Raw genomic sequence first — 27,619 nt, 5'->3', positions numbered from 1 at the left:
GGAACTCCATTTCCCATCCGCCCGCAGGGCTCCTTTCCCAACCCCCACAAGGGCGGGCGGGGGACTAAGGCCTGTCCCCAGCCAGGCGGAGTCTCGAGGAACTACAACTCCCGCGAAGCCCGACACGGGCTCTCCGGCTGTGGCCGCCGGCGCCGCACGGCCTGCCGGGAGCCGCGGTCCTCCGTTTGTGCGGGACGCCCGTGCCACAGGCCAGGGTGGCGGTGTTACTTCGCTGCGGGGCCCTTCAGGCCGGCGGTGCCTGTGGCCAAGGGCTGGGCCGGGACAGAGGCCCGAGATCGGGAAGCTCCCCACTCCGCCACCGTACTCAACCGGTGCTACACCTCCGAAATGCAGTGGCCGGGGCCACAACTCGCCTTGTGGCGACAGGCGCATCTTGGCCCCAAAGCCCGCCATGAGTTGTAATTTCCTCTTACTGAAGGTTTCCCCGGCTCAAAGGAGGGCATGCGGGAGTGACCCGAGGTCTCCCGACCCGCCAACCCACCCTTCCGGGGCTCCACAGCCCCTCCCTGTTCTTTGGAGACACCAGCATACCCCAGCTGGAGGGCAAAGGGGCACAGGCCCGAATCCAGGACTCAAGGGTGGCCCACACGCCAGGACTGCACTTTCAAACATGGTCCTCACATTTCTGAGGCTGTCAGATTCCTGGGAACAGACACATTCAAAATGCAAGTCCTCAGCCCTATCTTGGAAATTAAATGTCCTCCAGAGAAGGCTGATCTCATGGGGGGCAGAGAAACCAGGCCCAATGGCACTACCCCGCAACCCCAGGGCACCATCTGTGACTGCCCCAGCCCACTTCAGGGACATGCCGTCAGCAAGACCCTCGCACTCGCTGCACCCAGGCCCCAGGCCACCTTCTGATACACAGCTCCCTACCCCTCCCAGAGTGAGCACCCTTCATAACCTAGGGTTCCCTCAAAGCAGTGGGCACAGCTCACAACCCCATCAGATATTTGCTGCCTTTTAAAGACACGAGCCCCAGGACAGCAAAGATGGGACTAACCCAATGGCTGTCAAGTAACGTCTACAATGAATGCCAGACCTGGCCCCTGGATCCCTGCAGTCTAAACCCTGTCCCCTGGGATCGTCAATTCCAGCTGAACACTGTCTCCTACCATAATAACCTCCATTGACTCCACGCCCGCAGGGTTCAGGGTGAAACCAGAACTGACCCATCTAGGACAGGCCCCGTGGGGCCGCACTCAGGCAGCGCCCTTCCCTTGAGCAGAACCGGGCAGGCACTGGCTCTGCGACTGGCCAGCGGGGGCTCCCGGCCCCTGCCAAGTGGAATGGGCCCACTGGCTGGCTCCACCCACACCTCAGCTCTGTGAACCCTAGGAAATGAGGGGGTCAGCAGGCCGAGTGGTTAAATAATTAATAAGATTACCAACAGCATGTTAATTACAAATAACAAGAGAGGAGCTAGAGATGGTGATTTTTCCAAACAGGGAACCATGATCCACAGCCCCAAGGCCCAGGGGTCCGGCCACCCAGGCGGGGCAGCTCCTAATAAATAATGGAGTTGGGGGCAGGGGGTCAGGGCTGCTCCTGCTTCTTCTTGATGGAAATCCGCTTCTTTCTCGCCGCCAGCATCTCGTAGAACGGGTCCACACTCACAGCTGCCCTGCAGAAAGGAGGCCTCCCAGGATGAGGGCCAAGGAGTCCAGGCCCTGGCCCCTCCTCCCTCAGACCCAGGGGTCCAGCCCCAGCCTCCTCTCCCTCAGGCCCAGGGGGCCGGGTCCCCAAGACTCTAGAACTCCGGCTCACTGGATGGACTTGATCCACTCATCCTTCTCCTCCTGCGTGGGGGCCGAGATCCGATACACCATGTGGTTCCCCTCAACCACCCGGCCGTCTGCCTCTGTTTTGCAGGCTTTGATGAGCTGCCCCTTGTTGTTGGGGATGTAAAGCTCAAAGCAGTTCTGGGGAGACATGAGAGAGGAGGGAAAGCTGAGGCCATGGGAGTCCCCCAACCTTGGCAGGAGGGGTGTAGAGAGGGTCTTACCGGTTTCCGAGGGTCGTCTACTTCTCGGATGCTCAGATTCTCCAGGGGGATGATTCCTCGGGGCTCCTTGTCCTGAGTAAGCAAGTTGGACAGAACTCAGACTTCCAGATCTTCACCCCAGCCCCTCCTCCCTCAGACCCAGGGGTCCCGGCCCTCAGCCCCTCCACCCTTGGACCAGGAGTCCAGGCCCCCAGCCCCTCCTCCCAGGACCCCAGCCCAGGTCCACCCTCACCGTCGTGTACTCAAAGTAGTAGAGGCAGTTGTCTGTGAGGATAAACCAGCGCCGCTTCCATGTCTTCACCCGGCCCCCTGAAAGGGAAGGGGCGGGAGGGGGCCCGGGCTCAACAGGGGGACAGGGCCTCTGGGAGGGAGGGGGGGAGGCAGAGCGAGAGCAGGAAAGGCGAGGTTCTCAGGGCCTAGGACAAAGCCAGCGCATGCGAAGAGACAGACAAGCCAGGGACAGGAGCGCTTGGGCCCCAGGAATCGGTGCACCCCCAGCCTGGGGCTCCACACTTCCTAAGCCTGTCAGCCCAGGCCCAGGAGCCCGAGCCCCCAGCCCTCTCCTCCCTGTCCCCTCCCCGTCTAGTGTTGGGGGGAAGGATGGGTTGTGTACCTACCTCCTGGGGCAGACAGCGAGAAAGCAGGCAGGACCAGGTGCGGAAGGGAAGGTGGAAGAATGGGGGGCCCCCAGGAGCCGCAGGCAACAGAACAGGGTGGGCAGGGGAAGGAATGCGCAGCGGGCAGGGGCGGGTCAGAGAGAGAAACAGGCAGAGAGGGAGGAAGGGAGGGAGGGAGAGAGAGGGAAGAAAACCAGTTACATCCACATGAGGAGTGGCCAGAGCCTCTCCCCTCCAGGCCGGCCAAGGACCCTGAGCCCTGCTGTGACAGATCTGAACACCCCTTTGTGTCCACCCCCAGGACCTGTCCTGGGCCAGGAGGGCCCTCCGTTGCCAGGGCGAAAATGCTGGAGTCGCCCCCACAAGGAAGAAGGCAAGAACCCGAGTCCTTGGCCTGAGGCGGGCGTGGGGGCTCATCTCTGCTCCAGCACAAACTGGCTGTGTGACCTCAGGACACTCTCTTGCCCTCTCTGGAGTCCAGCCTAGAGACCCACTCGGGCCCACACCTTCCTGTGGCAAGATGAACAAACGGCTCTGGCTTCCCTGCAGGCCCAGGAAGAAACAGCAGTAACAGTGTGTCTGGTAGACACCACTGCTGAGTGGTCGCGACCACGACAAATCCCCTTTCCTGTGTTTCTATATAAGAAAGGCGATCTGCATGTTTTGTTTGCCAGGAAACCTGTGCACCTGCTGTGGAAGCGCTGCCTTGATTCGAGAGCGCAGCTCCCCGTGGGCGGCCCCCGAGCCCCAGAGGGCAGCCAGAGCCGCCCTGTGCTGGCACCCCCACGAGAACCCTGGCCCTGGCCCCCTGCACAGAGCTGGAAGCTTCCTCTGGGCTGTCCTGCTGCCACAGGAAACCTCCACGGTCGCCCCAGCCTGGCATTCCTCGTCACATCTGTCTCACCGGAGCAGCCGTTCACTGCGGCTCCACTAAAACCACATCTCACATGCAGGCGGCACCTCCTGTTCCCAGGCATGGTGCCAGGCCAGCGGCTCTCAAACTTGGCTATACACTGGAAGCACCTGGGGAGCTTTAAAAATGACTGATGGCCCTCCTGCCCCTGAGATCCTGACTTCCAGGGTCTGTGGCCTGGCCATGGTGGCCACGTGCAGCCAGGGTTGAGAACAACTTGTCACCACAATAAGACCCTGCCACGCTATGATCCTCTATGACCTGTGCTAACTGACCCTGAATTTGCTGGGGCCACGTGTCACGAGGAGGCCCGGCCCCGCCCTCCCATCCTATCCCGGCCGGGACTCCCGATTCATCTGGACCAGTCCGGATCATTCCCTCCCCAGCCAGGAGCCAATCCACCCAGGTGAGAAGGCCACTGCGGGAATCTGCGACAGGTTTCCTCACTTGTGCAGGCTCTTTTCTGCCACTGGGGGATGTTCTGGGGAGGGTGTAACACCTGGGACAGCCACTGTGCTGCTGGCCTGATGGCGCGGCCGAGAGACTGAGGGGCAGACGCAAGAGTCTTGGAGAGCAGAGCCAGTCCTGCCCTGGGCCCTGGGCGTTCTTGCCAAGGGAGAGAGGAGGTTCCCAGGGGCTCAGTCCCCTTGGCCGGGATTTTCTCTTAACTGCAATGGACAGCATCCTGAATGAACACTCTCCCACCCCAAAACACCCCTGTGATCCGGTTGTCACTGCCTTCACTGCATCTAGATCAGCGCCCAGCACAGAGGAAGGGCTCCGTAGACACTTGTGGGTAAAGGGAAGGGTCAGGGAGCACTTACTACAGCACACCAGCATACCAGCCTGATCTTGTTTTCAGCCCCATTTTTCAGATGTGGAAACTGAGGTTCAGAGAGGGCGAATCACCTGCCTCAGGTCACACAGCAGGTATGTGCAGAAGCTGTGTCCAGAGCCCAGGCCCGCTGACCTCCCCCTGCAGAGGCGGCCAGCGGGGCCAGGAGGGGACGTACCCAGCTTCAGGAGCCAGCCCTCCCGGTCTGGGTTGAAGAAGGTGTGGGTCAGGTCGTTCCCGTCGTCCTCAGGAATCTTGAAGGGCTCGTTTCGGATGCTGTCGTAGAGGTTCTGAGGGGTGAAGCCCAGGTCAGCAATTCTAGGCCCCTGGGACCCTCCCGGGGCTACTCAGCGGGGACAGGGCAGTGAGATCATGGCTTCGATGACCCACAGGGGAAGAGAGAAGGACAGGCTGGGGATGAGGGCAAAGTGGCAGGCAGAGAAGTAGAGAAAGCCTCAGGGAGAGAAGAAAGAAAAGACACACGGACGACAGCTGGAAGGGACCAGTAAGTTCTCAGAATAACAGACAGATGGAGAAACAGATAGACCCTGAAAAAATCAGAGAGCGAGAGACCAAGAAGAGAGACAGACAGGCCAAGAAACCGAGGGCCAGACCCCCAGAGAGACAAAGGAGGCAGAGAGAGAGAGAGAAACGCACGAGTTGGCATGACCACGCAGCCCGTGGGGGGCCAGTCAGCAGTAACTCTGGGGTGACAGCTCAGGCACTGGGAGACCCACAGGGCGGGGCTGTCTGTGGCGGGAAGAGGGACAGGGCTGACACAGGGAAGAGGGGGCCTGACCCTGAGCAGCTCCTCAGGCAGGTCCCCGCCCTCGTTGATGCCCCGGTTCATGGCCACGAAGCGCTCCAGGCCCGGCTTGTCCCGGACGTTAGGATTGTGAAGGCTGGTGTTCAGCATGATCACGGCGAAAGACAGCACGTAGCACGTGTCTGCACCGGACAGGTCAGGTGGTGATGACCCAGGCGTGTGGGCCCCCAGCTCCCTCCTCCCCAGGACCCAGGAGTCCCCCATCCCAGCCCCCTCCTCCCTCAGACCCAGCAATAGCAGCCCTCTGCACCGTCAGCCCTGGGAGTCTGGGCCCCACCTGTGGACTGGAAAACCCCAGGGTTGCACAGGCAGTATCGCTGGGCAAAGGCCTCCATCATCCGGTCAATCTTCTGCGCCTCTCCAGGGAGGCGAAAGCTCCACAGAAACTGCCTGGGTTAGCGAGGGGCTGGGTGTGGATGCCAGGGCTGGCAGAACCCCCACCCCACCCTCCGTCCCGTGTTAGAAACTGGCCAGTGACATAGCTCACCACTCTTACAGCCCATAAACAACTAGCAAGGGGACTTCTGGTGATCTACACGGAAATAGCCTTTTTCTTTCTAAAGTTGCTAACCAGGTCTGGTGGTTGCCAGGGGCTTCTGTTACCATGTAGAAGGAGGGTCTGCAGAGAGCAATGCCAACACAGTGGCACGTACAACAGAAGACAGCGCACGTTGACTTTCTGACATCACTTGGGCACCTAGATACAGCTATGCCTAAAGGAGGCCCTACCCGTGGACTTTTGTTTTACATGAGGCAGTCAACAGCCTGGCTTTTGCTTCTGTTTTTGCTCATTTCTGTTTGGAGTGGGGTTGGTCACTTGTAACAAAGAAAGCACTGACAGGTATGTTCCTGCCCTTCCAAACACCCACCCCCTCACCTGAGGGCCTGCACCAGATTGAGGTCGGTGAACTCATGCAGATCCACAAAAGCATGGAGCACTGCCAGGTTGAGCTCTTCCCTGGGAGGACAGGGACAAAGTCACACACAGGAAGGAGGACGGAGTGGGAATGGACAGGAGGTGAGGCACTGGAGAAGCCGTGCCACCCCCTCTGCGCTGCAGCTGCCCTCTGCAGCGGGCCCCCTTCCTGCCTGGCCCCATCCCAGGCGCGGCCCTGGGGTGGGGAGGCTGAGCACATGCTCTTGGGAGGAATGTATGTGTTGGGAACCCTGGTTTGGCTGACCTTTGTAGAGTTGGAAGAAACACAGCAAACACGTGTGCCACCCACTGTCACCTCTCTCAAATGATCCCTGTGCTCCCGAGATATCCAGACACGGTCCCCACACATCCACAGACACAGTTCCCATGTACCCCAGATGTCCACAAGTCCCTATGATCCCAGATGTCCAGATGGTCCCCAAACATCTGATGTCCAGTCTCATGTACCCCAGACTTCCAAACGGCCCCCGCAACTCCTAGATGCCCTGGGGAGCCCCATGCCCCCTAGATTATCTGTCAGTGGTCCCCACACTTCCCAGCTGTCCCCACAGTTCCCATAAACAGCCATCATTCATCCACGGTTCTCGTGCCCCCACGACACTCTGGATATGTTCTCCACTGTTCTGACATATACGGATGGTATTCCCCAGGCCCCATAGGTGGTCCCAGGCTCCCCCAGACCCCTGTCCATCCAGGAGCTGGCAGCGTGAGGGCAGGAGCTGGGTGCAGGGGGCAGTGGGGAAGGGCCCAGCAGGAGGTGAGTGGGGCCGTACCTCTCCCCCAGGTAGTCCCCGATGGCAGTCTTGTTCAGCCCCTCGCCCTTGTACAGAAAGCGGGCGATCTCCTCTGGTGTGTTCTGCAGAAGTTCATTCTCCACCAAGAACTGGATCCCCTGGTGGAGTGGAGGCCAGGTCTCAGTGCCGAGGGCCAGACAGCCACTCCCCCTCCCCAACTTCCCCAGGAATCTCAGTATCCAAAACCACCCCCACCCTCAACAGAGCAGGGCCAGGTTTCATCTTCAGGCTTCTGACAGGTCCTTAAATACCATCCCTCCCCACTCATGGCCTTTGCACCTCATGGCACATTCCCTCTGCCTTTCCCTGGTTAATTCCAGAACCAAGAACAGGGTCCCACAAGGAACAGGTGCTCAATGAATGTTTGTTGAATGACTGAACAAACTATAATTGCTTCAGGCAAGAAGAACAAAGTGAGAAACTATTAGCAGAGAGCAGTCCCTCAAGGGCTGTGAACACTAAGCCCAAGGCTGGATTGGAGACCTCTCTGGCTCCCTCTGTGCTATGAAGACCTCTCCGTTACTGCTACATTTCACTTTGAATTTTGGTACCTGTGTCTAGGAGCTCCCTGAGAGCAGGGTACGGTCTAACTCTTCTCTGGGTCCCAGCACTGCCCAGCACAGGGTCAGGCCCTCGAGAGGCCTCAGAAAACGGATGTTAAGTGAAAAACTGAACAAACATCTTTCTTCTGCCTGGTGAACACGAACTCATATTTCAAGCCTGATCTGAATGTCTCCTCCTCAGGGAAGCCCTCCCTGACTCCACCAGGCTCCCTCCTCTGGGTGTCCACAGCCCTGGTACCTTCCTCTGTCATGGTACTGGTCAACCCTCCTTTGGGGATGTCACTTTGTCCATAACCTCTACCAGATTCGACCTCCTCTTGGGACCAGAAGTGTATCCAGAAATACAAGTAGAAAAGGGAAGAAGACCTTCCAAGCAGGGGACACAACACAAGCAAAAGTCAGGAGGCTGGAACACTTGGTTAGTGTTCACAGAATAAATGGACGGTCAATATCTGCATCCAGGGATTAGGACCAAGTCTGTCTACCTAGAACAGACCTGTAACCGTCAAACTTCTGGAACTTGGAGGTACCAGAACTCCCTGCCTGGACGTTTGCCCAGTTGATCCCAGCCCTGTGGCCCCAAGCACCTTCTTGGGGTCCATGTTGAACTTCTTCCTGCCCATTGCCATCTTCCGGTTCCGCTGCAAGGTCTTACTGCAGGAGCAGAGAGCAAGGTAGGGGTGGGAGGCGGAGGGTCAATGTCTGGGTATCCCTGGCCCCAGCTGGCCTCATGCCCCCCAAGTTCTCAGCTCTGGCCCTCACCTGCCCTCATTGGCCTCCAGACCCTCCACTTCACTCATGGCTTCACTGAGCTCCTCCCGCAAGCGCTGGATTTCCACCAGCAGCTCCTGCTTCCGCCGCCGGATGTTCTCCAGCTCCATCCGCTCCTCCGGGGTCAGGTCTGGGGGTTCTGGGGGCCAGAGTCAAGGTTTGGAAGTCAGCTCTGGGGGCTGGGAGGCTGGACTCCTGCCATCTGGGAGAGGACAGAGCTGGCAGAGAATGAGGATGGGGCCTCCCATGTCTGGTGGAAGAGGGGCTGCGGGCCTGGATTCCTCAGTCCAGTGGAGGAAGGGCTGGGGCCCTAGACTCTTGAGTCCTGGGGGAGGAGGGCACTTATGGCCCGGATTCCTGAGTCTGAGAGAGAAGGAAATGGGAGCCTGTGCTCCAGGAGGCAGAACTTCTGGGTCCATTACTTGGCAGGGGGGTGAGTCCTTGGTTTTCTGACTCCGTTACTAGCCAGGTAACTGGGGGCCTCGGTGTCCGGACTCCTGGGTCCATGAAAAGAAACTGGCTGGGGAAGCTGATGACAGCTTGTAAGAGTTGGGAAAGTGGGGCAGGGCATTGAAGGCCCCCGCCCCGCCGTGACGGGATCTCCGTAGCCCCCAAGATTCCTCCCCCCCAGTCCCGCCCCTCCCCGCCCCCGGCAGGCGATGGGCCCGGCCCCTCCAAGTGGGAATTGTTCCGCCGTGGCCTCGCCTCCAGCGCTCCATCCCGCCCCCTCCCGCCGCCACCGGAAACAGGCTCAGCCCAAACAATGGCCTGGAACGCCCCGCTCTCTGGCCCCGCCGGAAGCCCGTCCAGGGCCCCACAAAAGCGACGCTACGATGGGGACTAACGGCTGCGCGCGGCGCGCCCGGGGAGGGAAAGTTCGCGGCGGAACGTTCAGGAGAAAACGCTCTATCCGCTCCCAGCCGGCCCCGCCCCTCCGACCTACCATACACACCGTCCTCCATGGCGGCTAGGAAGGCCCGCGGGGAGTCCGGGGCGGTCCCGCCGGTCGGGCCTGGATCCGCGTTGGCCCGCGGGCTCGGGTGAGCCCGCTCAAACGCCCCGGGAGCCACCGCCGCCTCCTCAGCGCCAGTCCTCAGCGCTGAAAAGACTCTGCCTTCGCCGCCCAACCGCCCCGCCAGTAGGGACCGCCCCTCTTTTTGACACTGTCCAATCCACGGTGGGCCCTTTCGTCTGCTCCGCCCCCGACACAACAGGATAATCCTCCAGGGCCAATAGGCGCACAAGGAGCAGATGTAGGCCGGTCTGACCGGAGGTGGACGGCCTGTGGGGCCAATCGGAGTGCAAGCAGGGCGACAGGCCCCGCCTCCGAAGCAAATGAAAGCATTTGACAGACTTGTCCTCCAATGAGAAGCCTCGGAAAGGGGTTGCATGGAGGTGGAGCTATGTAGAGCAAAAGGACTGCGCCTGTGCAAGCGCTCTGGACACTATGAGACTGGGTCAACCGAGCCCCGCCTCTACTAATGCGTTGCTAGGAGGTGGTACTTTGTTGGCCTTGTTGCCAGGGGGCGGGGACGCAACCGTCGGTGGTTTTCGCGAGCCACACCTCCTAAGGCCGGCGACTCTGGCTTTTGACCGCAGATGTTGCCATGCAACGGGGAGCAGCTTTGGGCTGCCTTTCTTTTGCTTCCCTTCTAGGGGTACTTACCCCTTCTCTCAGCCCCCTCCTGTCTCCACACCCTTTCCTTGTCACCTCCCATGACCTCCCCATGCACCTCGGCCTTTTCAGAGTCAAGGAAGGTGAAACGGAAGACCTATTCTTTCTCCTAAATGCTATGTTTTATTTGGTACCTGTCATGGAGAAAAGGACAACAGCGGAAGGCCAAATTTTGTGAAAGCACAGGCGCCGCCTTCCTGGCGCCTTCAGCTTCTCAGGCTCCTCCCTCATTCCACTAACTCCTCCCCTTACGTTACCATCCTCCTCCGAAGACTTCTCCCTTTCCCCAGCATCCTCCTCCATGACAACCCCCTTTTCCTCAGCACCCTCCCACCTCTCTGATTCCCCCTCCTCTCCCGCTACCCTCACTTCATGTTCCCCTGTCCTCTCATACTGTAGCCTTTCTTTAACTCCTCCCTCCTTTCAAAGTCCCACATCTGAGGCCTCTCCCCTTCCCCAGCCTCTTTTCCATTACTTGCAAGGAAAGGGGATTCTGGGCCTGGTCAGAATGGAGAAGTGGGGAACCCCCTTAAAAAGGCAGGCCATAATGGGGGCTAAAGTGATGTCTGGGCCTCGTCCTCATTCGCTGTCCCTGAGCTGGGCAGGTGGGGATGGATTCGGGGCCAGGACCTGGTTAAGCTGTTGGATTAGACACAGAGCCTCCTAATCCCTTCACTGACCTTTATGAGTGGCCCAGGTCCTGCCCTCCCCCATGGAGACCGAGGCTGTGCCAGCCCTGCCCCCACCCCTCTCCTTCCAAACAGAACCCCCTTCCTGCTCTTTCATCTCCAACTTAACACACTTCCTCAGCCCTGTGTTTCCATTGTCCCAGTCCCTACCGCAGACACTCTGAGCTGGGACAGCAGCCAGCTAATTAATCCCATCCGGTTATTACATGGGGATTCTGAAGGATAAAGGGAGATGGAGACGCCAGAGGGGGGACCTGGGTTGATGCAGCACTTGGGCAGGCTGATGGGCAATGGCAGTGCCTGCCCTTGGTCCAAATACAGGGGTGAGATCACATCTTCCTCCCTGGCACTGGCTCCTTCTCCAGCTGGCTTCCAGCCTACTGGGCACTTAGGTAGATGGCAATATGGGCAGGGGGCCAGGCCCAAAGACCCATACCTGAGAAACACACAGACACAGCCATCAGGGGTCCCAGTTCTTTAATCTGGGGGACAGGTATCCCCCTAAAACACCCACTTTCCCACAGTGGGATGATCCCTGGTGTATAAGGCTACCTCCTCCTACCCCAGATCCCCAAGCTAGACCAGGGAGGAGGTGACCATGGCTGTTAGCCACAGCCCTTGCTACCCTTGCCCTGTGATTCAGACACCCAAGTTCAGAGCCAGCCTCCAAGAGCATCTTCCACCCCAGCAGCCCCTGGAAGGTCGTGTGATCCAGAGCAGGGAAAGCTGGGAAATCCCCAAGACCTGCAGCCCCACCCCACCCTCAGTGGCGTGAGGAATCATCCCACTGGGAAGGCGCATGGAGAGATCCAAGTTCCAGTGCCCCATTTTTACGGATGGGGAAAGTGAAGTAAAGAGGACAGTGATTGGCCCAAAGTCACACAGTAACTTGGGGCAAAGTTGGGATTTAGAGCAAAGCTTCCTTGATCCTTGAAAAGGATGTCATTCCAAACAGCTGGAGCTCCATTTCTAACCCTGCTGTAGGAACCAGAGGAAAAAAATAGATAGATATCTGTATTTATATTATATATATATAATACACATATGTATAATATAACATCTTTAGGAAATAGACACACATCACTAGGTGTAAGATTCCAGAACACTCTAGACTCACCAGCCTTGGGCCTCCCCCTTCCATTGCCCACTAATTAGCCCTGTGACCTACAGGGTCTCCCCTGAACCCTCACCTTCTAGGTCAGCCCAGAAATGCTGCTCATCAAGTTCTGGGTTCACCTCCTAGAACTGCTGAACAGTCTACCTGGAGGTAACTAGAATGTCCAGGCTTTGGTAATAGAAAACTCTGGATTCCTGGAGCCTTAATTCCTTTTGGCATTACAGTAGCACAAGAAGTCATCTAGAATCATGATTCTCACCTCCATTGGGCAAACTGGAACCAGCAAATCTCAGACATCTAGAATCGCCACTCCTTCCTTGACTCTGTGATTAAGCTAGGGCCACAGAATCCTGATTCCTTTTGGACATTCTAGAATGGCACTTAAAAGAAAACCACCACTCTGTGGATCATTCAGAAGCACTGCTCATTCCCCTCAGCTGGATGCTCTACAACCAGAAGTTGGAGTTATCTAATATAAAGAACTCCTGGTCTGTCACTTTAGCTGTCTTAAGCCACAAACTCACCATTGTTTTGTGCATTCTAGAAACATAACTCTAGTTTCTGGAGTAATTCAACTTTCTAGATAAAACCTGTTCTAGAATCACCAGTGCTTGTCTCTGTGGTCAACCTAGACTCACAGAATCTCAACTATTGGGCTTTCTGGAACCGCAGGTCTTTTCTTGACTTGCAGTCAGTCACCATTCCTTGTCTTTGGTCAATCAAGATGGTCTTGAATATTTGGGAGCATTCCACAACCTTCCCTCTTTAGGTGGTCTAGAACAAATGATTTGCTACTTGGTTGGCTGAATCGAGAAGCAATAGCCCTTGAATCTTAGGTGAATCCAGACCTACAAACTCTTGATCTCTGATACTGTTAAAGAACTGCTGACTTCCTCCCCCGGAGGTGGTCTATACCATTGATTTCTGATCCTGCTCAACAACACAGGACCAACCATGTAGAGGAATCTAGAACCACCAGTCTTTGCCTCTTGGGTGGTCCAGAATTCTGGATCCCTCAGCTCTGGTGAAACTCAGGAATTGGGCTCATGAGGGGGTCTCAGGAAGAAGCACAGAAGCAGAGGAATTAAGGTCCAGTCTGTCCATGGTGAGTCCACCAGGCATGGCAGAAGCTCACCAGCTGATCATTTACCCAGCAGGCTTGTTGGTCTTGGGAAACACCTGCCCCCATCCCAGGAGAGGGCTCCATCTCTCCATCTTGCTACCTCTGGGAGGGCGCATAAACAGGGAAGGGGTCATCAGCTTGCATCACGGGGGCAGGGTCAGCGCCAGGGTTGGTGTGAGAACTCGGGGGCTGGCGGCCCCATCTTCTGTCTCCATCCCATTCCCCTCCTTGGCCTCCTCTTCCTCATCTTCCTCCTGGCAGCAGCTCAGTGCAAGTTCATTCTCATAACAAAATGCGGCCAGAGAGCCAGGGAAGCTAGACTTGGGGCTCTGGGAAGCCCGCTCTGCCCGTTCATCCAGCTCCTTGGCGCTGCAGACAGGTGTCCCTGGGACCTCATAAGTGCGATGGAAGTGGCGGTAGTCGACTTCATACTGGGAGCCACGCTGGAAGAGGACTGGCTCAAAACGATGGCCCCAGAGCAACTCACCAGGGAGGTAGGATGAGCGACACTGTGTGGTCATGGCGGTGGCTTCAACCATTCCCTCGAGAATGACCACCAGCTCGAAGTCTGCTCGGGCCAGCTCAGCACGTCCTAACTCATACAGAGGACTGGAAGAGTCGATCTCATGCACGATGGTGATGGGAGACACAAGGAAGATGCGATCGGTACCTCCATCAAAGCCCACGTCCACATCCTGGTGGTCCAGGGGGATGTACTCACCTTCTGGGGTCACTCGGGGCTGCAGCAAAAGGCAAGGAGCCGAAGACAGAGAGCAGGGAGCACAGAGATGAGCAGACAGAGAGAGTGAGAGAAAGGAATCGACATGCAGGGAAAGGAGAGGAAAGATTGGCAGTGGAGAGGGGCGGGGTGAAAACCGGGATCCAGAGAGACAGGGAGACAGAGACACAGGGAGGGCACAGAGACCCAGAGGGAGAGGAGCCAGAGACCCAGGGAGGGGAGGATGAAGGTCCAGAGAAAGGGAGGGACAGAGTCCCAGAGAGGTTTGGGGGATACAAACCCAGAAGGGAGAAGGAGAGAGAGAGAGACAGACAGACAGACAGATATTGGCATAGAGCCACAGAAAACAGCAAGACAGAGAGACAACAGAAGGAATTGAAGAAAGAGGAGAGGGACAGAAAAATGGCTTTCAATATATGGCCAGAGAAAGATAAACCAGGATGACAAAAAGGAGGAAAAAGGACAATCTAGGTCCAACACCCTGTACTCCACCACAGCCTCAGGCTAGCCCCTGAGCTATCTCCACACCAAATATAAGCCCCTCCAGTCCACTGTGTGTGCGTGTGTGTGTGTGTGTGCGCGCGCGCGTGTGCGTGTGTGCGCGTGTGCGTGTGTGTTTTGAGGGGGTGGCATTGGTTTTGCCCCACCTACCCACTGGCTCCATACCCACCCCCCAGGCCAAGTCACTGCCCCACAGACTTCTGCAAGAAGCAGTGTCCCTCCTGGTCATGAATCCCGGTGTCTCAGTCAGGCAGGAGACAGAGGTGGAAGGTGGGCATCTATGCTCTTGCAACTGTTTCTGGGAGCCCCATGTAGAGGAAGCCCAGAAGCTGCTGGAAGTTGTAGTTCTCACCATCCCCCATCCTCCCTCTCCCTGAAGTCCAACCTCAGCCCAGAGTTCTTAAGTGTCTGTACTTGGGCAAGGGCAGCTGCTGCTCCAGAGTTTGTTGAGAACAGAGATGTCTGAGCAATTTGACTACAGTACTAGGAACACTAAGGGGAGCTGCTTCCCCAGGGGCTGATGGGAGGTGTAGTTTGTTTGGTTGCTGAGACGCTACAATTCAAGATGGTTTCCCAACCCCCACTCTGTTCCCAGATGGCAGGAGGCTGGTGGGACAGACTGGGCCACTGGGGGCTGGGGGATGGAAGTCTCCCACAGAAGCTGCAGGACCTTGTGCCTAGAGGCCTGGAGGATTGTGTTCCACAGCTCTGCAGGTGTGAGCGCACCCCATGGTCAGGACTACATTTCCCACAATCCCATAGGGGCCTGGCCTCAAGTCCTAGGCCACCGTCTGTGCCACAGTGTCTGCTGAGAATTGCAAACCTGAGCCATGGAAGGGTCACACAGACCCAACCACCGGCAAAACTGCATCTCCTCAGACCACCCCGTTTTGGGTACTTCTCATGACCCAAAGGCCCCTGGGGATTGTAGTCCAGAGCATGTTCAGGCCAGGCGCGGCCCTCTCAGGTCTAGATTCACCACAATCCCATAGGGGGCCCATCAAGCCGCGGGAAGCTCCTTATGTCTCAAGTCCAGACCTGTCTCTTGGGCTTCCATCTCCTGCAAGTGCTCAGGCCTCACCCGCAGTCTGCACCTGCGCCCACCCCCGGGCTGCTACCCCAGGCCCGCGTCTCCCACATGCCCCAGGGCCCCTGCCATCCTCCCCACTGCACCTGCAGCAGCTGCGCCCGCACGTGGGCCTCGACCAGGTGGCTGCGGCGCAGGTTGCCCACGCGCCACATGAGGCAGAGGCGGTGGTCGCGCAGCGCCACGACCGCGTTCTCGCTGAAGACTAGAGTCTCGTTGCGCTTCTTGGGCTTGGCCATCTTGGCCATGACGGCGCCCACCACGAAGGCGTCGAGCACGCAGCCGGCGATGCACTGCAGCACCACGGCGGCCACGGCGGCCGGGCACTCCTCGGTGACGCTGCGCACGCCGTAGCCGATGGACGTCTGCGTCTCCAGCGCGAAGAGGAAGGCGGCCAGGAAGCTGGCCACCTGGGAGAAGCAGGGCGCGGGCGGCGGCGGGGCGGCCAGGTCGCCGTGCAGCGAGGCGATGAGCCAGAAGGCCAGGCCGAAGAGCAGCCAGGAGGCGAGGAAGGAGCAGGAGAAGAGCAGGCACATCCAGCGCCAGCGCACGTCCACGCACGTGGTGAACAGGTCGCTCAGGTAGCGCGCGCCCTGGCCGCCCAGGTTCACGAAGCGCACGTTGCAGTGCCCGTCCTTCTTGACGAAGCGTCCGCGGCGCCGGCCCACCGGCGTCAACGCCGGCGCCCACCCGTTGCGGCAGAGCCCCGGCCCGGCCTCCTCCTCATCGCCGGCCCGGCTGTCCCCAGACTCCAGGACGCCGCTCAGGCGGCGTAGGGCCCTGGCCAGGCCCATTGGGCGGAGGGACCCCCTCCACTTGGCCTAGTGGGGGGCGGGCGCCCCCAACCTGCTGGGACAAGAAACGGGCATGAATGTCAGGGGTGCCATGAATGGCGGGGCTGGTGGGCTAGGCATGCTCTCTGAGGGCCTCAGTGGCCTCCTCTGTCAACTATGCTCACCTTCCAAGTTGGAAGCATAAGTATCAACGGCAATAATACTGTAGGAGATACTTATTTGTGTTGCAATGACAAAAACAATACTAAATTGTATTAGATGTATAATTTGTTATATAAATTATACTGTTTATACAGTTTAGACACTGTTGTAAGCACTTTACATGAATTTACATATTTGAGCCTCAGAGCAAGCCCATGAGGTAAGATGTCACCTAAGATCACAGCTAAGTAAACTGGGATTGGAAGGCTGGCAGGCCTGCTCCAGAGTCCATGCTCATAACCGCGAAAAGTGTAACTGCTTCTCAGCATGGAGTCAGCATGGAGAGAGGAGCCCGGGCTCTGAGGTCAGCTATGGTTGGAAAACAGGCTCAGAAAGCAACAAAGGAAAAAAGGGTAGATAAATTGAATTTCATCAAAAGCGAAAGACTGTTGTGCTTCAAAGGACACTATGAAGAAAGTGAAAAGACAACGACCAACGGGAGAAAATACTGTAGTTGCAAACCATAGATCCGATAAGGAACTTGCATCTACGATAAATAAGGAGGCCTTGCAACTCAATAATAAAAAGACAACCCACTTTAAAAGTGGGCAAAGGACCTGGTATAGACATTTCTCCAAAGAAGGCACACAAATGGCCAAAAAGCACATTAATAGATACTTAACATCATTAGCCATCAGGGAAATGCAAATCAAAACCACAATGAGATACTACTTTACACCCACTTAGGATGGTGATAATAAACAGACAAATGACAATAAGCCTTGGTGAAAATGTGGAGAAATTGGCACCCACCACTGCTGGTGGGAATGTAGAATTGCAGCTGCTGTGGAGACCCGTGTGGCAGTTACTGAAATGGTTAGACACAGAGTGACCGTGTCACCCAGCAATTCCACTCCTACATATGAACCCAAGCGAAATGAAAACAAATGTCCTCATAAAAACTGTTACACAAATGTTCATAGCAACATTCCTTACAATAGCCAAAGGGTGGAAACCCAAATATCCATCAACTGGTGAATGGATAAATAAAATGTGGTATGTTCAACCAATGCGCACTATTTGACAGTAAAGAGAAATGAAGTATCGATAGATGCAGCAACATAGATAAACCCTGAAAACATGATGCTGAGTGAAAGATGCCAGTCACAAAAGAGCACCTACTGTATACTCCATTTATATGAAATGTCCAGAACAGGCAAATGTATACATTGAGAAAGTAGACTAGTGGTTGCCTAGGGCTGGGGAAATGGGGTGATTGGGAAGGGATAGCTGGGACAGGGGGTTTCTTTCTGGGGTGATGAGAATGATCTAAAATTAATTGTGATGGTTGTGCAACTGTGACTATACTAAAGACCATTGAATTGTACACTTTAATGAATTGTGCGCTATGTGAATTGTATTTCAGTGAATCGATTATAAAATAAGTAAAACAGTCCCTCTGATCTTGGGCAACTCTTTCTGAGCCTTAGTTTCCTCAACTGTACAATGGGGAAATTGGGACTTCATCAAGGTCAGGAAGGGCCTTCTTATCATACTGACCCAGGGTCTAGTCCTGGCTGTGTTGCTGGCCCACTGTGTGCCGTGAGATCCCTGGGTTCTTTTTCCAGAGACCCAAAGTGCTCAGCCACTGACTAGCTGTGTGCCCAGTGACAGGTCACACCCCTTCCTGAGCCTCAGTTGTCTCATCTGTGAAATGGAGGGAATCCCAGCAGCCTGGCAGGGTGGAGGAAAGGAGGGAAGGGGCTGGGCATGGACCTGCAGACCTCATCACCCTCCAGCAACTGCAAGTTTAACACTTGGCCCTGTGGTGGGAGGACTTCTAGGACCCAGCGGGGCTAGGACAAACAGTACCAGGGGTTAAATAATTTGCATATCAATTCCACCCGTATTTACCAAGCACTCATGGACCATGTGCCCACTGTACCAGGTCCTGGGGATCCTCATGGGCTTATTGGCAGGGCCTGGGACACTCCATCCTGCGAGAGGACTATTAGTCAATGTCAAGTTTAGCACCTACCCGCTGCCCATGGCTACCCTCACAGCCCTGCCATGTGGGGTTTATTGGGACTGTTGAACCAGAGGCAAAGCTGAGGTTCAGGTCAGAGTGGCCGAGCCTGGCTGTGTCCAGCACCCACAATGGGCCCCAACCTTGACTCTTTCCTCACCCTCAACAACCCTGGATGTTAGAGATCGTTCTCCTAAAAAGGGGGCAGGTTTGAGGTCAGAATCTAGGACGCAGCCTCTATACCTGCAGCCGCTCTCCAGCCTGGAATCCGCACTCTGCACTGGTCCCACCTCTCGGAACCACCCCAGTAACTGGGTGAGGGGAGGTGGGCAGGACGCTGACCCAGCCTTCACCCCCATCCCAGGCGGGCCCTCTTGTGCCCACTGCCCACCTCTAACTGCAACCCTTTGACGTGGGGACTTCGCTTTTTCACAGAAAAGCCAACCGAGGCTCTGAGATTAGTCCCTTGCCTCAGGTCCCTCAGCCAGGAGGGGAGTAGCAAAACCTGGAGTCCCAGCCTGGCCTCTCAGGCACCTAAGGCCGAGGGCTGAACCAGTCTTGTTGAGCTCGCACCTGTTTCCTGAGCACCTACTATGTGCCAGTCCTCATGATGGGCTCCTGGAGCACTCAGTCCCCCCACCGGACTCCACCAGACCCCACTGCTCACCTTGACTGCTCAGGACGCAGGGAGGTCAAGATCATCACCCCTTCCACACTCGGGAAACAGGCTCAGCGAGAGCCGTGACCGGGCCAGCCCCGCACAGTGCCGGGGTGGGACGCTGGCTTGGGTCCTGAGCCTTCGCCTCCCAGGACTGTCCCCTAAATCCTCGGGTCCCGCCCCAGCCCTGAGAGGCAGACCTGACTGTGTCCGTTTCACAGAGCCGACGGGGACCTCCACCTCCCGGGGGCCGTCTGCGCCCCACATGGCCCAGCTCCCAGGCTGGCAAATGCCACTCGGGCTCAGGCCACCCCCCTTCCCCGGTAAAGGCAGGATGGGAGGGAAAAGGATCCCGAGCCTGAAGTCCTCCCCCCGATCCTCCGCCTGACCTGCGAGAGCAGCTTAATGTTTCCATATAAAGGAGACGTGGGGCTTAAGGTGCATCAACTGTGTCAAAGTCACTGTCTAATCTGAGGCCAGGAAGCCCCGCCCCCGAGCTCCGACCTCCTCCCCGCCAAATTCACACACATTCTCATACTCTTTCCCTGAAACCAGGACGTTCTCCTACTCCCCACCTAGCAGTGTGGTCTGGACAGCAGGCTGGAGAGCAGAGAGTGACAGGAAAGGGCTGTGGGGGAAAGACTGCAGAAAGAGAGAGACTCGGAGACGGGTGGGAAGAGAGAGAGGGGTGGAGAGAGGGAGCCCCAAGAAAGAGAAGTACCAAGACCTCAAGGGGAACAGGAACCTAGAGGTGGGGACCACAGACCCAGGTGAGGACACAGACCCAGAAGGAGGACAAAGACCCAGAGAGAGGGGGACAGAGACCCAGAGAGAGAGAGAGAGGGGACAGAGACTCAGAGAGAGGGGAGACAGAGACCCAGAGAGAGACAGAGACCCAGAGAAAGTGGGGACAGAGACCCAGAGAGAGAGGGGACAGATATGGGGGGGGCAGAGATGGAGGGGGAGACCAGAGACTCAGAGGGGACAGGGGACAGAGAAGAGACAGGCAGACTAAAGAGCAGCTGGGGAAAAGAGAATTGGAGATCGGGTCGTGAGAAGTGAGAGACGGGGAGATGGAATTGTGAAGACAGAGCGAGATGGAAGAGACAGAGATGAGAAAGCGGCTCTTTGAAAGGAAGGGTGGGGTGGGGGTGGGGTGGGGGGATTCTTCTGGGACTGGAGTCTGTCACTGAGGGCCTCCCTGAGGGGGCAGTGGTGGCCCCAGCTGGTCTTCCGCAGGGGAGGCTGGGGAGGCAGCGGCAGGAGGGAGGAGGTATGTGGCTCAGGCCCTGGACCTTGCATGCAGGCACGTACCTGGTGGGGCGGCCCACCCCCATGCCCTCCGCTGGGGGCTCCTCTGCTCGGGCTGGGGGGAAGCCTCTGTGGGTGCCGAGAGGGGCTGTGGTCTGTCCTTGGCCCCAGGGGCCTCGTGCGGGTGCCGACCTCTGAGTGCACAGGACCTCTGAGTCCACAGGCGGATCAGAGGCCCGGCCGGAGGGGGCGGGGGTGGGGCCAGCTCAGCGCTGCAGAGGGGGAGCCGGGGAGGACGGCCAGGCCGGGCTGGGCCGCAGCCCAGGCAGGCTGGATGAGACAGTGGCGGAGGAGAGAGACAGAGACGGGGGCAGGGACGCAGACAACAGGGCACAGGAGACAGCAGAAGACGGGGACACAGAGAGAGCAGTGACACAGACTAGGGAACAAAGAACCAAACGTGAGATAATGATAAAGGGGAAAGAAATGGAGGGAAGGAGAAATGGGGGCTCCCTGGGTCCCCCCAGGATGAAGCCTTAATAAGTCGAGGGGTACAGGAGGGGTCCCCTCTCACTGAGCCAGAGCGAGTTCCAGAAGGAATGAAATTTAGAGAAGGGAGAACCAGAGGCACCCAGTGGGCTGAGGCTTGGATTGCACGGGACTCCCAGTGGCCTCTCCCAGCCTAGTGGCCTAGGGACAGCTGGGTGCTGAATTCCTGCCTCAGCCCCCAGGTTCCCCACAGGGATGTGGCCGAAGGACCAGAGTCTCACACGGGCTTCCGGCCTCATTCTGGTCCTTTATTGCCCCCCAGGAGCCCCGACCTTCCTCCCTGAACAGCCCCACCTGCGTCCTGGGGGGCGGGCAGGGGCCCACGCAGTCCCCACTGGGAAATCCCGGCCAAAGCCAACAGGCAGGAAGACAAGGGGCAGAACCACATCATGTCTGAGGAACCCACAGCTCAAATGTGATCCAGCCACTGCCAAGGCCTGGGGATCCCTGGGGATCCCGCATCTGAAACTGGGTCCCGGAGCAGGTGGCCAAAGGGTCAAGCCACGCGTCACAGCGGACAAAAATTCACCTACACACAGGCCATATCAGGCCAACCATGTCCTCTGACGGAGTCACTGGCTGAGCCGAGTCTCCGGGTGGCAGCGGGTTCACAGAGTCACGGTCAAACCAAGTCCTTTGGTGAGCAGGGTCACCGGACCAAAGCCGGTGCTTTTAGAGAACAGTACATGGAACAGAATCCGTCACGGCAAACAGTCCACACCGAGCCCTTCTTTTGGGGTCGGTGGGGGGCAGTCAACAGACCTGAATGAACCCCTTCCAGGGGAACCAACTTCAACCTCAGTCCCCAAGCAGAAGGTGGGAGCGGAGCGCCGGGGCCGCCTCAGACGCTGATGGTGCGGAAGACGGTGAAGCCCGACAGGGCCGTGCTGACCAGGAGCCCGGGGCACTGCGGGTGCCAGTGCAGCTCCTTCAGGTCGGTCTCGCCCTGGTGCACAAACAGCAGCTGCTGGGGGAGGTCGGCCAGCCCCGGCTCGGCCTCTGCGTCGCCGGCCTCAGGGTCCCGCTCCACTGCCAGGTCCCACTGTGTGATCTGGTTGTCTGCGCCCGAGGCTGCGAAGACCCCGCTGTCCTGCGGGTGCCACTCGACAGAGGTCACAGGGGCCACGTGCTGCTTGAAGGTAGCCACAGGAGAGCCAGACTACGGGGAAAGGATGGGCGTGAGGGGCTCCGAACACCTCAGCCTGACCCCCGGGGGGACCCAGGCAGAGCCCCCCAGCCTTCTCCAGCCTCAGGGTTCAACCAGGGCTCCACCCCTTAAGCCCCCACAAGTTGAGTCCATAAAAGGCAAAGTCCAGGTGTAATGAAGCTTACTGTCCCAGGGGCTGCTGGGAACTGTGGTTTCGCCTGCAAAGATGCCCCTTTCAGCTCAGGTCATAAAATCCCCACCCCTGCTCTGCCCTGGGCGGTTCTGTTTCCTCTCCTATAAAAGGAGGGGGTGGCTCTCTAACAGTTCTCCCAGCGGATTCTACAAAGGCCTTAAAGGGAACAAAAGCACGACTCCCAGAAGCTCCAGGGGCAGCCAACCCAAAGAACCATAAAGAACAACAGCACTTTTACTAAAGCAAAGGCTCCGCTGGGAACCAAAGTCTCTCTGATTGGGAGAAGTGGCTCCCAAGTGCCAATGTCAATCAGCTGAGCCCATGACCCGCTGGGCCAGGGGGCTGGAATCCATCTCTGGAACCTTCCCCAAGGCTGATTCTATAGAACCAATTATGCTGGAGGAGGGAATAAAAGGTCACATCATAGCGCCCCAGGAAGCCATATGAAGTTACGGCTTTGTCCAGAGAATACCAGAGGCTGCAATTTCTCCTCTCAGCTCAGCTCTACAAGGTCAACTCTTAGCTTGGCGGTTACGTCACATTTGCTGCTGTCCTTTCTGCACCTCAGTCCTCTCCTGCAATGAAGGAGCTGGGCTCAAGTCTCAGCTGATTCTATAAATCCACTAACGAGACAAACTCCTACTCCCTGAAGCCCCTAGTCCAGCGGCTGCACAGATGGAGTCATAGTCTCCGCTGTCCCCCGCAGCATCTTCCATCTCTTGTCATCTATTGACCTGGTGGAGTCGATGGCCTCATCTGTACCATGAAGGGGCTGGACTCTTGTTCTAAGGGCTTTTTCCCAGCTCTGGTTGTATAAAACCATTTAAGGAAAGAAAAACCTAAAAATCGCAGTGGCTGCTGGGATCAGTAGCTTCTCTGACCCCCAAGCATCCAGGTGGGAAAATACCTTGAACTGCCGAAGGTCCCAGACCTTAAGGGCCCCGTCATCCCCGCCACTGAGCAGGAAGGGCTCCCGGCGGCTCCAGCTGATGACGTTGACATCCCCATTGTGGGCGGTGGCCGTGGTAAGCATACAGGCCTTGCTGGGGGCTGCTCGGATGTCCCAGATGCGAATGGAGGCGTCAGCTGAGCAGGAGGCGAACACCTGGACAAGGTGGAGTCTGAGTAACCCAGACGTACCCCCCACCCCAGGGTGAAGACCTGGAACTAGTGGGGGGCTACCCTCTCTTTCGGTGTCTCCCTTGCTAGGACTTGGCCTGAAAACTGAATCGCTAACAGGCCCCCAGAACCCTCTTCCCTCAGACCCAGGATTCTAGGTCCCCAGCCCATCACTCAGCAGACCTAGGCGTCTGGGCCCCCAGACCTCACTCACTGTGTCCTCAGTCGGTGACCACTGCAGGTCCTCCACGGAGCTCATGTGGCCCACAAATGGCCGCTGGTCCACGTGCCAGGAGCCGCCGTCCGTAGGTGTCCAGAGATGGATGTTCTTTTGACAGTCTCCGGTGAGCAGGCGACCTGGGAAAGGCAGTCAGGGGACAATTTTGTCCTACCTGGCCACAGCTCACTCTCCTCTCTGCAGCCTAAGCACCCACCCTTGCGGCAGCCCCACTTCCTCCCCACCTCCCACGACCACATGCTCGCCCCAGAGACTCACCAGGCACACGCGAGGACCAGTCGAGTGCGAAGCCTTCACCCATGTGGCCAGCGAAGGAGAAGATGGGCTTCACTCGAGCCTGCTCGTCCCGGAGGAAGACTGCCAGGGCCTGGGGGTCCTCTACCACCTGTAGGAGCCGCCGCAGCGCATACACCTCCACCTGGCCCTTCTCTGACCATACTGCGGCCACAGGCTCCTCGCCCAGCCATGACACCTGCAAGGGAAGGGGGAAGGATGTGTGAAGTGCGGGGACAGGAGGCTCAGGGTGGTGACCGCAAGCGTCCTCCATCCCTGAGAACAAGAACTGCAGTTCCGCGGATCTCCCAGGTCTGGGACTACAGGTCACAGAAACCTCCTTGGGAAGGAAGCCACAACCTGCAAGACCAGCTTGGTAACTGGCACAACTCTTAGGGATGTGGGGGGTGGGTGGAGTAGGTAGGGTGGGAGGACAAAGCTCCAGGATGTCTGGAAATTGAGGGTGCAATTCCCACTGGCCCTCGGGAATGTGTTCAGACTCCCGGTCTCTGTAACCCTGTAAATGCTGGAGGACCAGTCCTCGGATCTCTCTGCCTCTGTACGTTTGCTCCCTAGGAGGTCTTGTCCAGCCTCTAGGTGTCCAGTATCCCCTAGCCTTGACCTCTCTCCTGAACTCGACTCTTACTGCACTGACCATTCGAACATAAGCAGCTCTTAATTGCCACCTACAACTCCTCTCCACGTTCCCTACCTCAGACCCCAAACTACCATTCATTCCTGTCTTGTCTCTTCTTCCTCATGCCCAACATCTATGCCAGCTACAATAAAAACACACACTTCCACCCCCTTCTTTTCACCTCTATTGCTGTCACTCCAGCTACTACTAATGTCACCCTTCCCCTGAATTACTGTAACAGCCTCCTAACAGGGCTCTATCCTCCTGCCCTTGCCTCCCCCAAACTGATTCTCAATATGGCAGCCATACGGATTCCTTTAAAACAAAAGCCAGACTCCATCTTTCCTCCTCTCTAAGCCCTCCAGTGGCTCCCAAATTCTCCCAAGTAAAAGCCCAAGCCCTAAACAATATGTCTCCTCTGTGGCCACCCTCCAACTCTTGTCATCTCCTCCCTCTACCCTGTTCATTCTGTTCCAGACACACCAGACTCTGTAGCTTCCCTTGAAACTCCTCAAACATGTCAAGTTCACCCCAGGGCCTTTGAACTTGTGTTTCCTTTGCCTGCAAATGTGTTTCCCACAGGTAGCCATGGCTCCCTGCCTCACTACCTGTGGGTCTCTGTTCAAACAGCACTTTATCACCGAATACTTCCCTAACCACACTATTTAAAATAGCAGCTCTACCCCAGGAACACCCTAATCCTCTTACTCAGCTTCATTTTACTTTTCCTCCACAATACTCAGCACCTTTTGACATACTACACATTTACTTAGTTTCTTCTTGTTCCCTTCCCCCACTAGCACGTAAGTTCATGGAGCCAGAGACCATTTGCTTGCTGCTAAGTCCTCAGGACCTAGAACAGCCCTGAAACATGGTAATAATTTAATAGAAACACATAGAACAGCTAGGAGCCAAGTACTGCTCTAAGTGCACTCATTTGCCATCTCCTTTCATTCACACATCTACCTGGTCAAAAGATGCTTTAACCCCAAAGTGGAAAACAAAGAACCCATAACCCAAAACAGTTCCTAAGTAATAATATAACGAAAAGCACCAATCTCATATTACAACGAAGTGCTGTTCTTTCTAGGCACTGTAAGTTATTTCATTTTATCCTCATATCAACCCCATCAAGTTTTATAACTCTCACCATTTTACCAAAGAGAAGAGTGAAGAACGTAAAAACTATCCTTATAATCTAAAGCAGTAGGTAGCATATAATGACAACTATCATGATAGTTAAAATATATAGGCCGAGAGTGGGCTCACGCCTATAATCCGAGTACTCTGGGAGGCCGAGGTGGGAGGATCGTTGGAGCTCAAGAGTTTGAGCCCCGCCTGGCCAAGAGCAAGACCCCATCTCTACAAAAAATAGAAAAATTAGCAGGGCATAGTGGTGTGCTCGCCTGTAATCCCAGCTACTCGGGAGGCTGAGGCAGGAGGATCGCTTGAGCCCAGGAGTTTGAGGTTGCAGTGAACTATGATGATGCCACTGCACTTTGCCTGTGAGACTCTGTCTCAAAAAAAAAAAAAAAAAAAAAAAAAGTATATAAAACTATGATGTGACAAGTTTTTTTCTAAAAGCTGAAGGGCACAAGAAGGTTCTGGGAGAGGTATGGATATAGCAGGTGGGTAAGATTTGCTCCAGAGAATACAAAGCAAGCTCTTGGGGCCATATGTACCCGAACTCGGTTGATGCCACCATAGTGGGGCACCATGGCCAGCTCCAGCTGAGGCTTCCGTTCTTCTTCATCCTCTTCATCTTCTTCCTCCTCCTCTTCATCACTGCCCTCTGAGGGTGGGGTCTTCGTGCCATGCAGATTGTGCATCCGAAGTATCATCAGTCTGGGAGAAAGTGTGGCGTGAGAAAAACACTGGATGCCAGGATCCTCAAGGAGAAAGGAGGCTGGAAACCCAGATTCCTGGGTCTGGGAGGGGCAAAAACTGGAAGCCCTAACTCCTGGGTTCTGAGAAAGGGGCTGAGGTCTCGGACTCCTCATTCTGGGAAAGCCTCGGGTCTCACCCACCTGTTGCTCTGGGCACTCTCCGCCTGGGTCCCAGCACATAGGTAAAGTGTAAGAGGAAGCTGTGTCCTGTTGTCTCCCAGGTGATCTCGGACTATGTCAAAGCTAAGACAAGGGGCGCCTGAGGACGGAAGGAGGAGTTTAAGAGTTAGGATGGGACACAGCGATCTCAACCCTCACTTCCCTCAGGGATCAATCGTCTCCAGTGTTACGTCACCTCTCTTAAACCCCAGGCTTCTCTTCCTGAGCGCCTCTTATGTTAAAGGCACAGGATTGCCCCCCTTCAGGACCCAGCAGTCCGAGCCCACAGCCCTACCAGTCTGAGCTCGGTGGTACAGCACATAGGCCTCCTCGTCCATGACCAGCTCCTCCCCTTCGCGCAGCGGCGGTCCTCGACCGGGCAGGTAGACTTGGGCTGAGCCCTTGGGACCTGTGTCGCCAGACTCGGCCTCCATGGGTTCCCCGGTTTCACACGTGCGCCGCCGACCCTTGCGCGCCGCCATCTTCTCACCGCCGGCGCAATGTAAGAGCGTCACTTCCGGGTTTAGCTTTCCACCTAATGAATTCGCCCCACTGCGCGGTTACCTTGGAAACCTCCTCGGCCCACCAATTAGAGAGGGCAGTGGGAGGAGAGAGAAGGAGAACTAAAGTAAGGTTGTCAGCTGGGTAATGGCCCGGCGAGAAAAGCCTCAAAACTACATGTTCCGCGTGACTTTGGGGCGCTCCTCCTCGTAGCCGTGGCAAGGCCTTCTGGGAGTTGTAGTTCTGCAGGAGGTCTGTTTTCCCCATCAATCAAAGTAGTTCAGAGCCGGAAGACTCCATATTCCACGTTTGATTCCCAAAGCTTTCTTCCACTTAATTAATTATTCATATATGCAAAGGAGCTCTTACTAGCAAGGAGACTGGGTTTCTGTTCCCTGAGGACCCATAAAGCCGGTTTCTTCTCCTCTCCCTGTTATGATGGCTTTAATTTATTTCAAAATGCTTTAGTGTAGACAGGCTGGATATTATGTGTAAGTTAGTTGGTTGGATCTACCCTCTAGGGGCAGTCAATTGCCTAACTAGGCGTTCACGTTGCAGCTTTGGTCAGCCTCTGGAGGCAGCTATTACAAGTGCCTTGCCTCTCTTTATCGTCCATCAGCACCAGCGGTGTGGCTAATTGGAATAATGAAATGTTAGAAATAGATTCTCATTGGTGAGATTAACAGCATTCTAGATAATGTGGATTGGCTGGGCCATGTTAGACACTCTTCACTTGCATAAGCAGGATATTAAGAATCTAGTCAGCCTTGTTGCCTGTAGCCTAGGAAATGGGACCCTAGATTTTATCCTAAAATGTTTTGTATCTAAAGATTT

At 56.4% G+C, this 27,619-nt stretch overlaps 3 protein-coding genes across 5 annotated transcripts; all 3 read right to left on the bottom strand.

Annotated features, from left to right (window-relative positions):
* Positions 1-1,408: 1,408 nt before the first annotated feature.
* Positions 1,409-9,397, bottom strand: CYTH2 (cytohesin 2). 3 transcript variants are annotated; one of them, XM_069458429.1, is made up of 13 exons: positions 9,226-9,397; positions 8,274-8,421; positions 8,099-8,165; positions 6,928-7,046; positions 6,095-6,175; positions 5,495-5,607; positions 5,191-5,339; positions 4,570-4,681; positions 3,604-3,606; positions 2,259-2,335; positions 2,027-2,098; positions 1,789-1,943; positions 1,409-1,645 (listed from the first exon to the last, which is right to left on the bottom strand). In XM_069458429.1, the coding sequence occupies exons 1-13, from the start codon at positions 9,242-9,244 to the stop codon at positions 1,558-1,560; spliced, it is 1,203 nt and encodes a 400-aa protein (XP_069314530.1). In that variant the 5' UTR covers positions 9,245-9,397; the 3' UTR covers positions 1,409-1,557. The 3 variants fall into 3 exon arrangements, with proteins under 3 accessions (XP_069314530.1, XP_069314527.1, XP_069314528.1); XM_069458426.1 differs by lacking the exon at positions 3,604-3,606; XM_069458427.1 differs by lacking the exon at positions 3,604-3,606 and having other exon boundaries at positions 2,259-2,337; positions 4,569-4,681; positions 9,235-9,397.
* A 3,550-nt stretch (positions 9,398-12,947) lies between these two features.
* KCNJ14 (potassium inwardly rectifying channel subfamily J member 14) lies at positions 12,948-16,007 on the bottom strand. Its single transcript, XM_069457966.1, has 2 exons — positions 15,300-16,007; positions 12,948-13,626 (listed from the first exon to the last, which is right to left on the bottom strand). The coding sequence occupies exons 1-2, from the start codon at positions 16,005-16,007 to the stop codon at positions 13,030-13,032; spliced, it is 1,305 nt and encodes a 434-aa protein (XP_069314067.1). The 3' UTR covers positions 12,948-13,029.
* A 4,858-nt stretch (positions 16,008-20,865) lies between these two features.
* On the bottom strand, positions 20,866-26,766 carry GRWD1 (glutamate rich WD repeat containing 1). Its single transcript, XM_069457272.1, has 7 exons — positions 26,580-26,766; positions 26,267-26,384; positions 25,922-26,084; positions 23,588-23,801; positions 23,306-23,448; positions 22,880-23,077; positions 20,866-21,791 (listed from the first exon to the last, which is right to left on the bottom strand). The coding sequence occupies exons 1-7, from the start codon at positions 26,764-26,766 to the stop codon at positions 21,474-21,476; spliced, it is 1,341 nt and encodes a 446-aa protein (XP_069313373.1). The 3' UTR covers positions 20,866-21,473.
* Between the last annotated feature and the right edge of the window lie 853 nt (positions 26,767-27,619).

Source organism: Eulemur rufifrons, chromosome 24, assembly GCF_041146395.1.
Source record: "Eulemur rufifrons isolate Redbay chromosome 24, OSU_ERuf_1, whole genome shotgun sequence".
In the NCBI taxonomy this organism is placed as follows: Eukaryota; Metazoa; Chordata; class Mammalia; order Primates; family Lemuridae; genus Eulemur; species Eulemur rufifrons.
This window is presented reverse-complemented; position numbering and strand designations above follow the sequence as displayed.

Excerpts from the sequence above, each read along its gene's own strand:
- GRWD1 (XM_069457272.1), bottom strand. The coding sequence starts at position 26,766 with ATGGCGGCGCGCAAGGGTCGGCGGCGCACGTGTGAAACCGGGGAACCC. Across the intron at positions 26,385-26,579 it reads GTACCACCGAGCTCAGACTG|GCGCCCCTTGTCTTAGCTTT; the intron begins GTAGGGCTGTGG and ends TTCCGTCCTCAG. Across the intron at positions 26,085-26,266 it reads GAGAGTGCCCAGAGCAACAG|ACTGATGATACTTCGGATGC; the intron begins GTGGGTGAGACC and ends ACTTTCTCCCAG.
- KCNJ14 (XM_069457966.1), bottom strand. The coding sequence starts at position 16,007 with ATGGGCCTGGCCAGGGCCCTACGCCGCCTGAGCGGCGTCCTGGAGTCT. Across the intron at positions 13,627-15,299 it reads TGCGGGCGCAGCTGCTGCAG|CCCCGAGTGACCCCAGAAGG; the intron begins GTGCAGTGGGGA and ends CTTTTGCTGCAG.
- CYTH2 (XM_069458429.1), bottom strand. Across the intron at positions 6,176-6,927 it reads GGGGACTACCTGGGGGAGAG|GGAAGAGCTCAACCTGGCAG; the intron begins GTACGGCCCCAC and ends CTGTCCTCCCAG. Across the intron at positions 4,682-5,190 it reads TGCCTGAGGAGCTGCTCAGG|AACCTCTACGACAGCATCCG; the intron begins GTCAGGCCCCCT and ends TTCACCCCTCAG.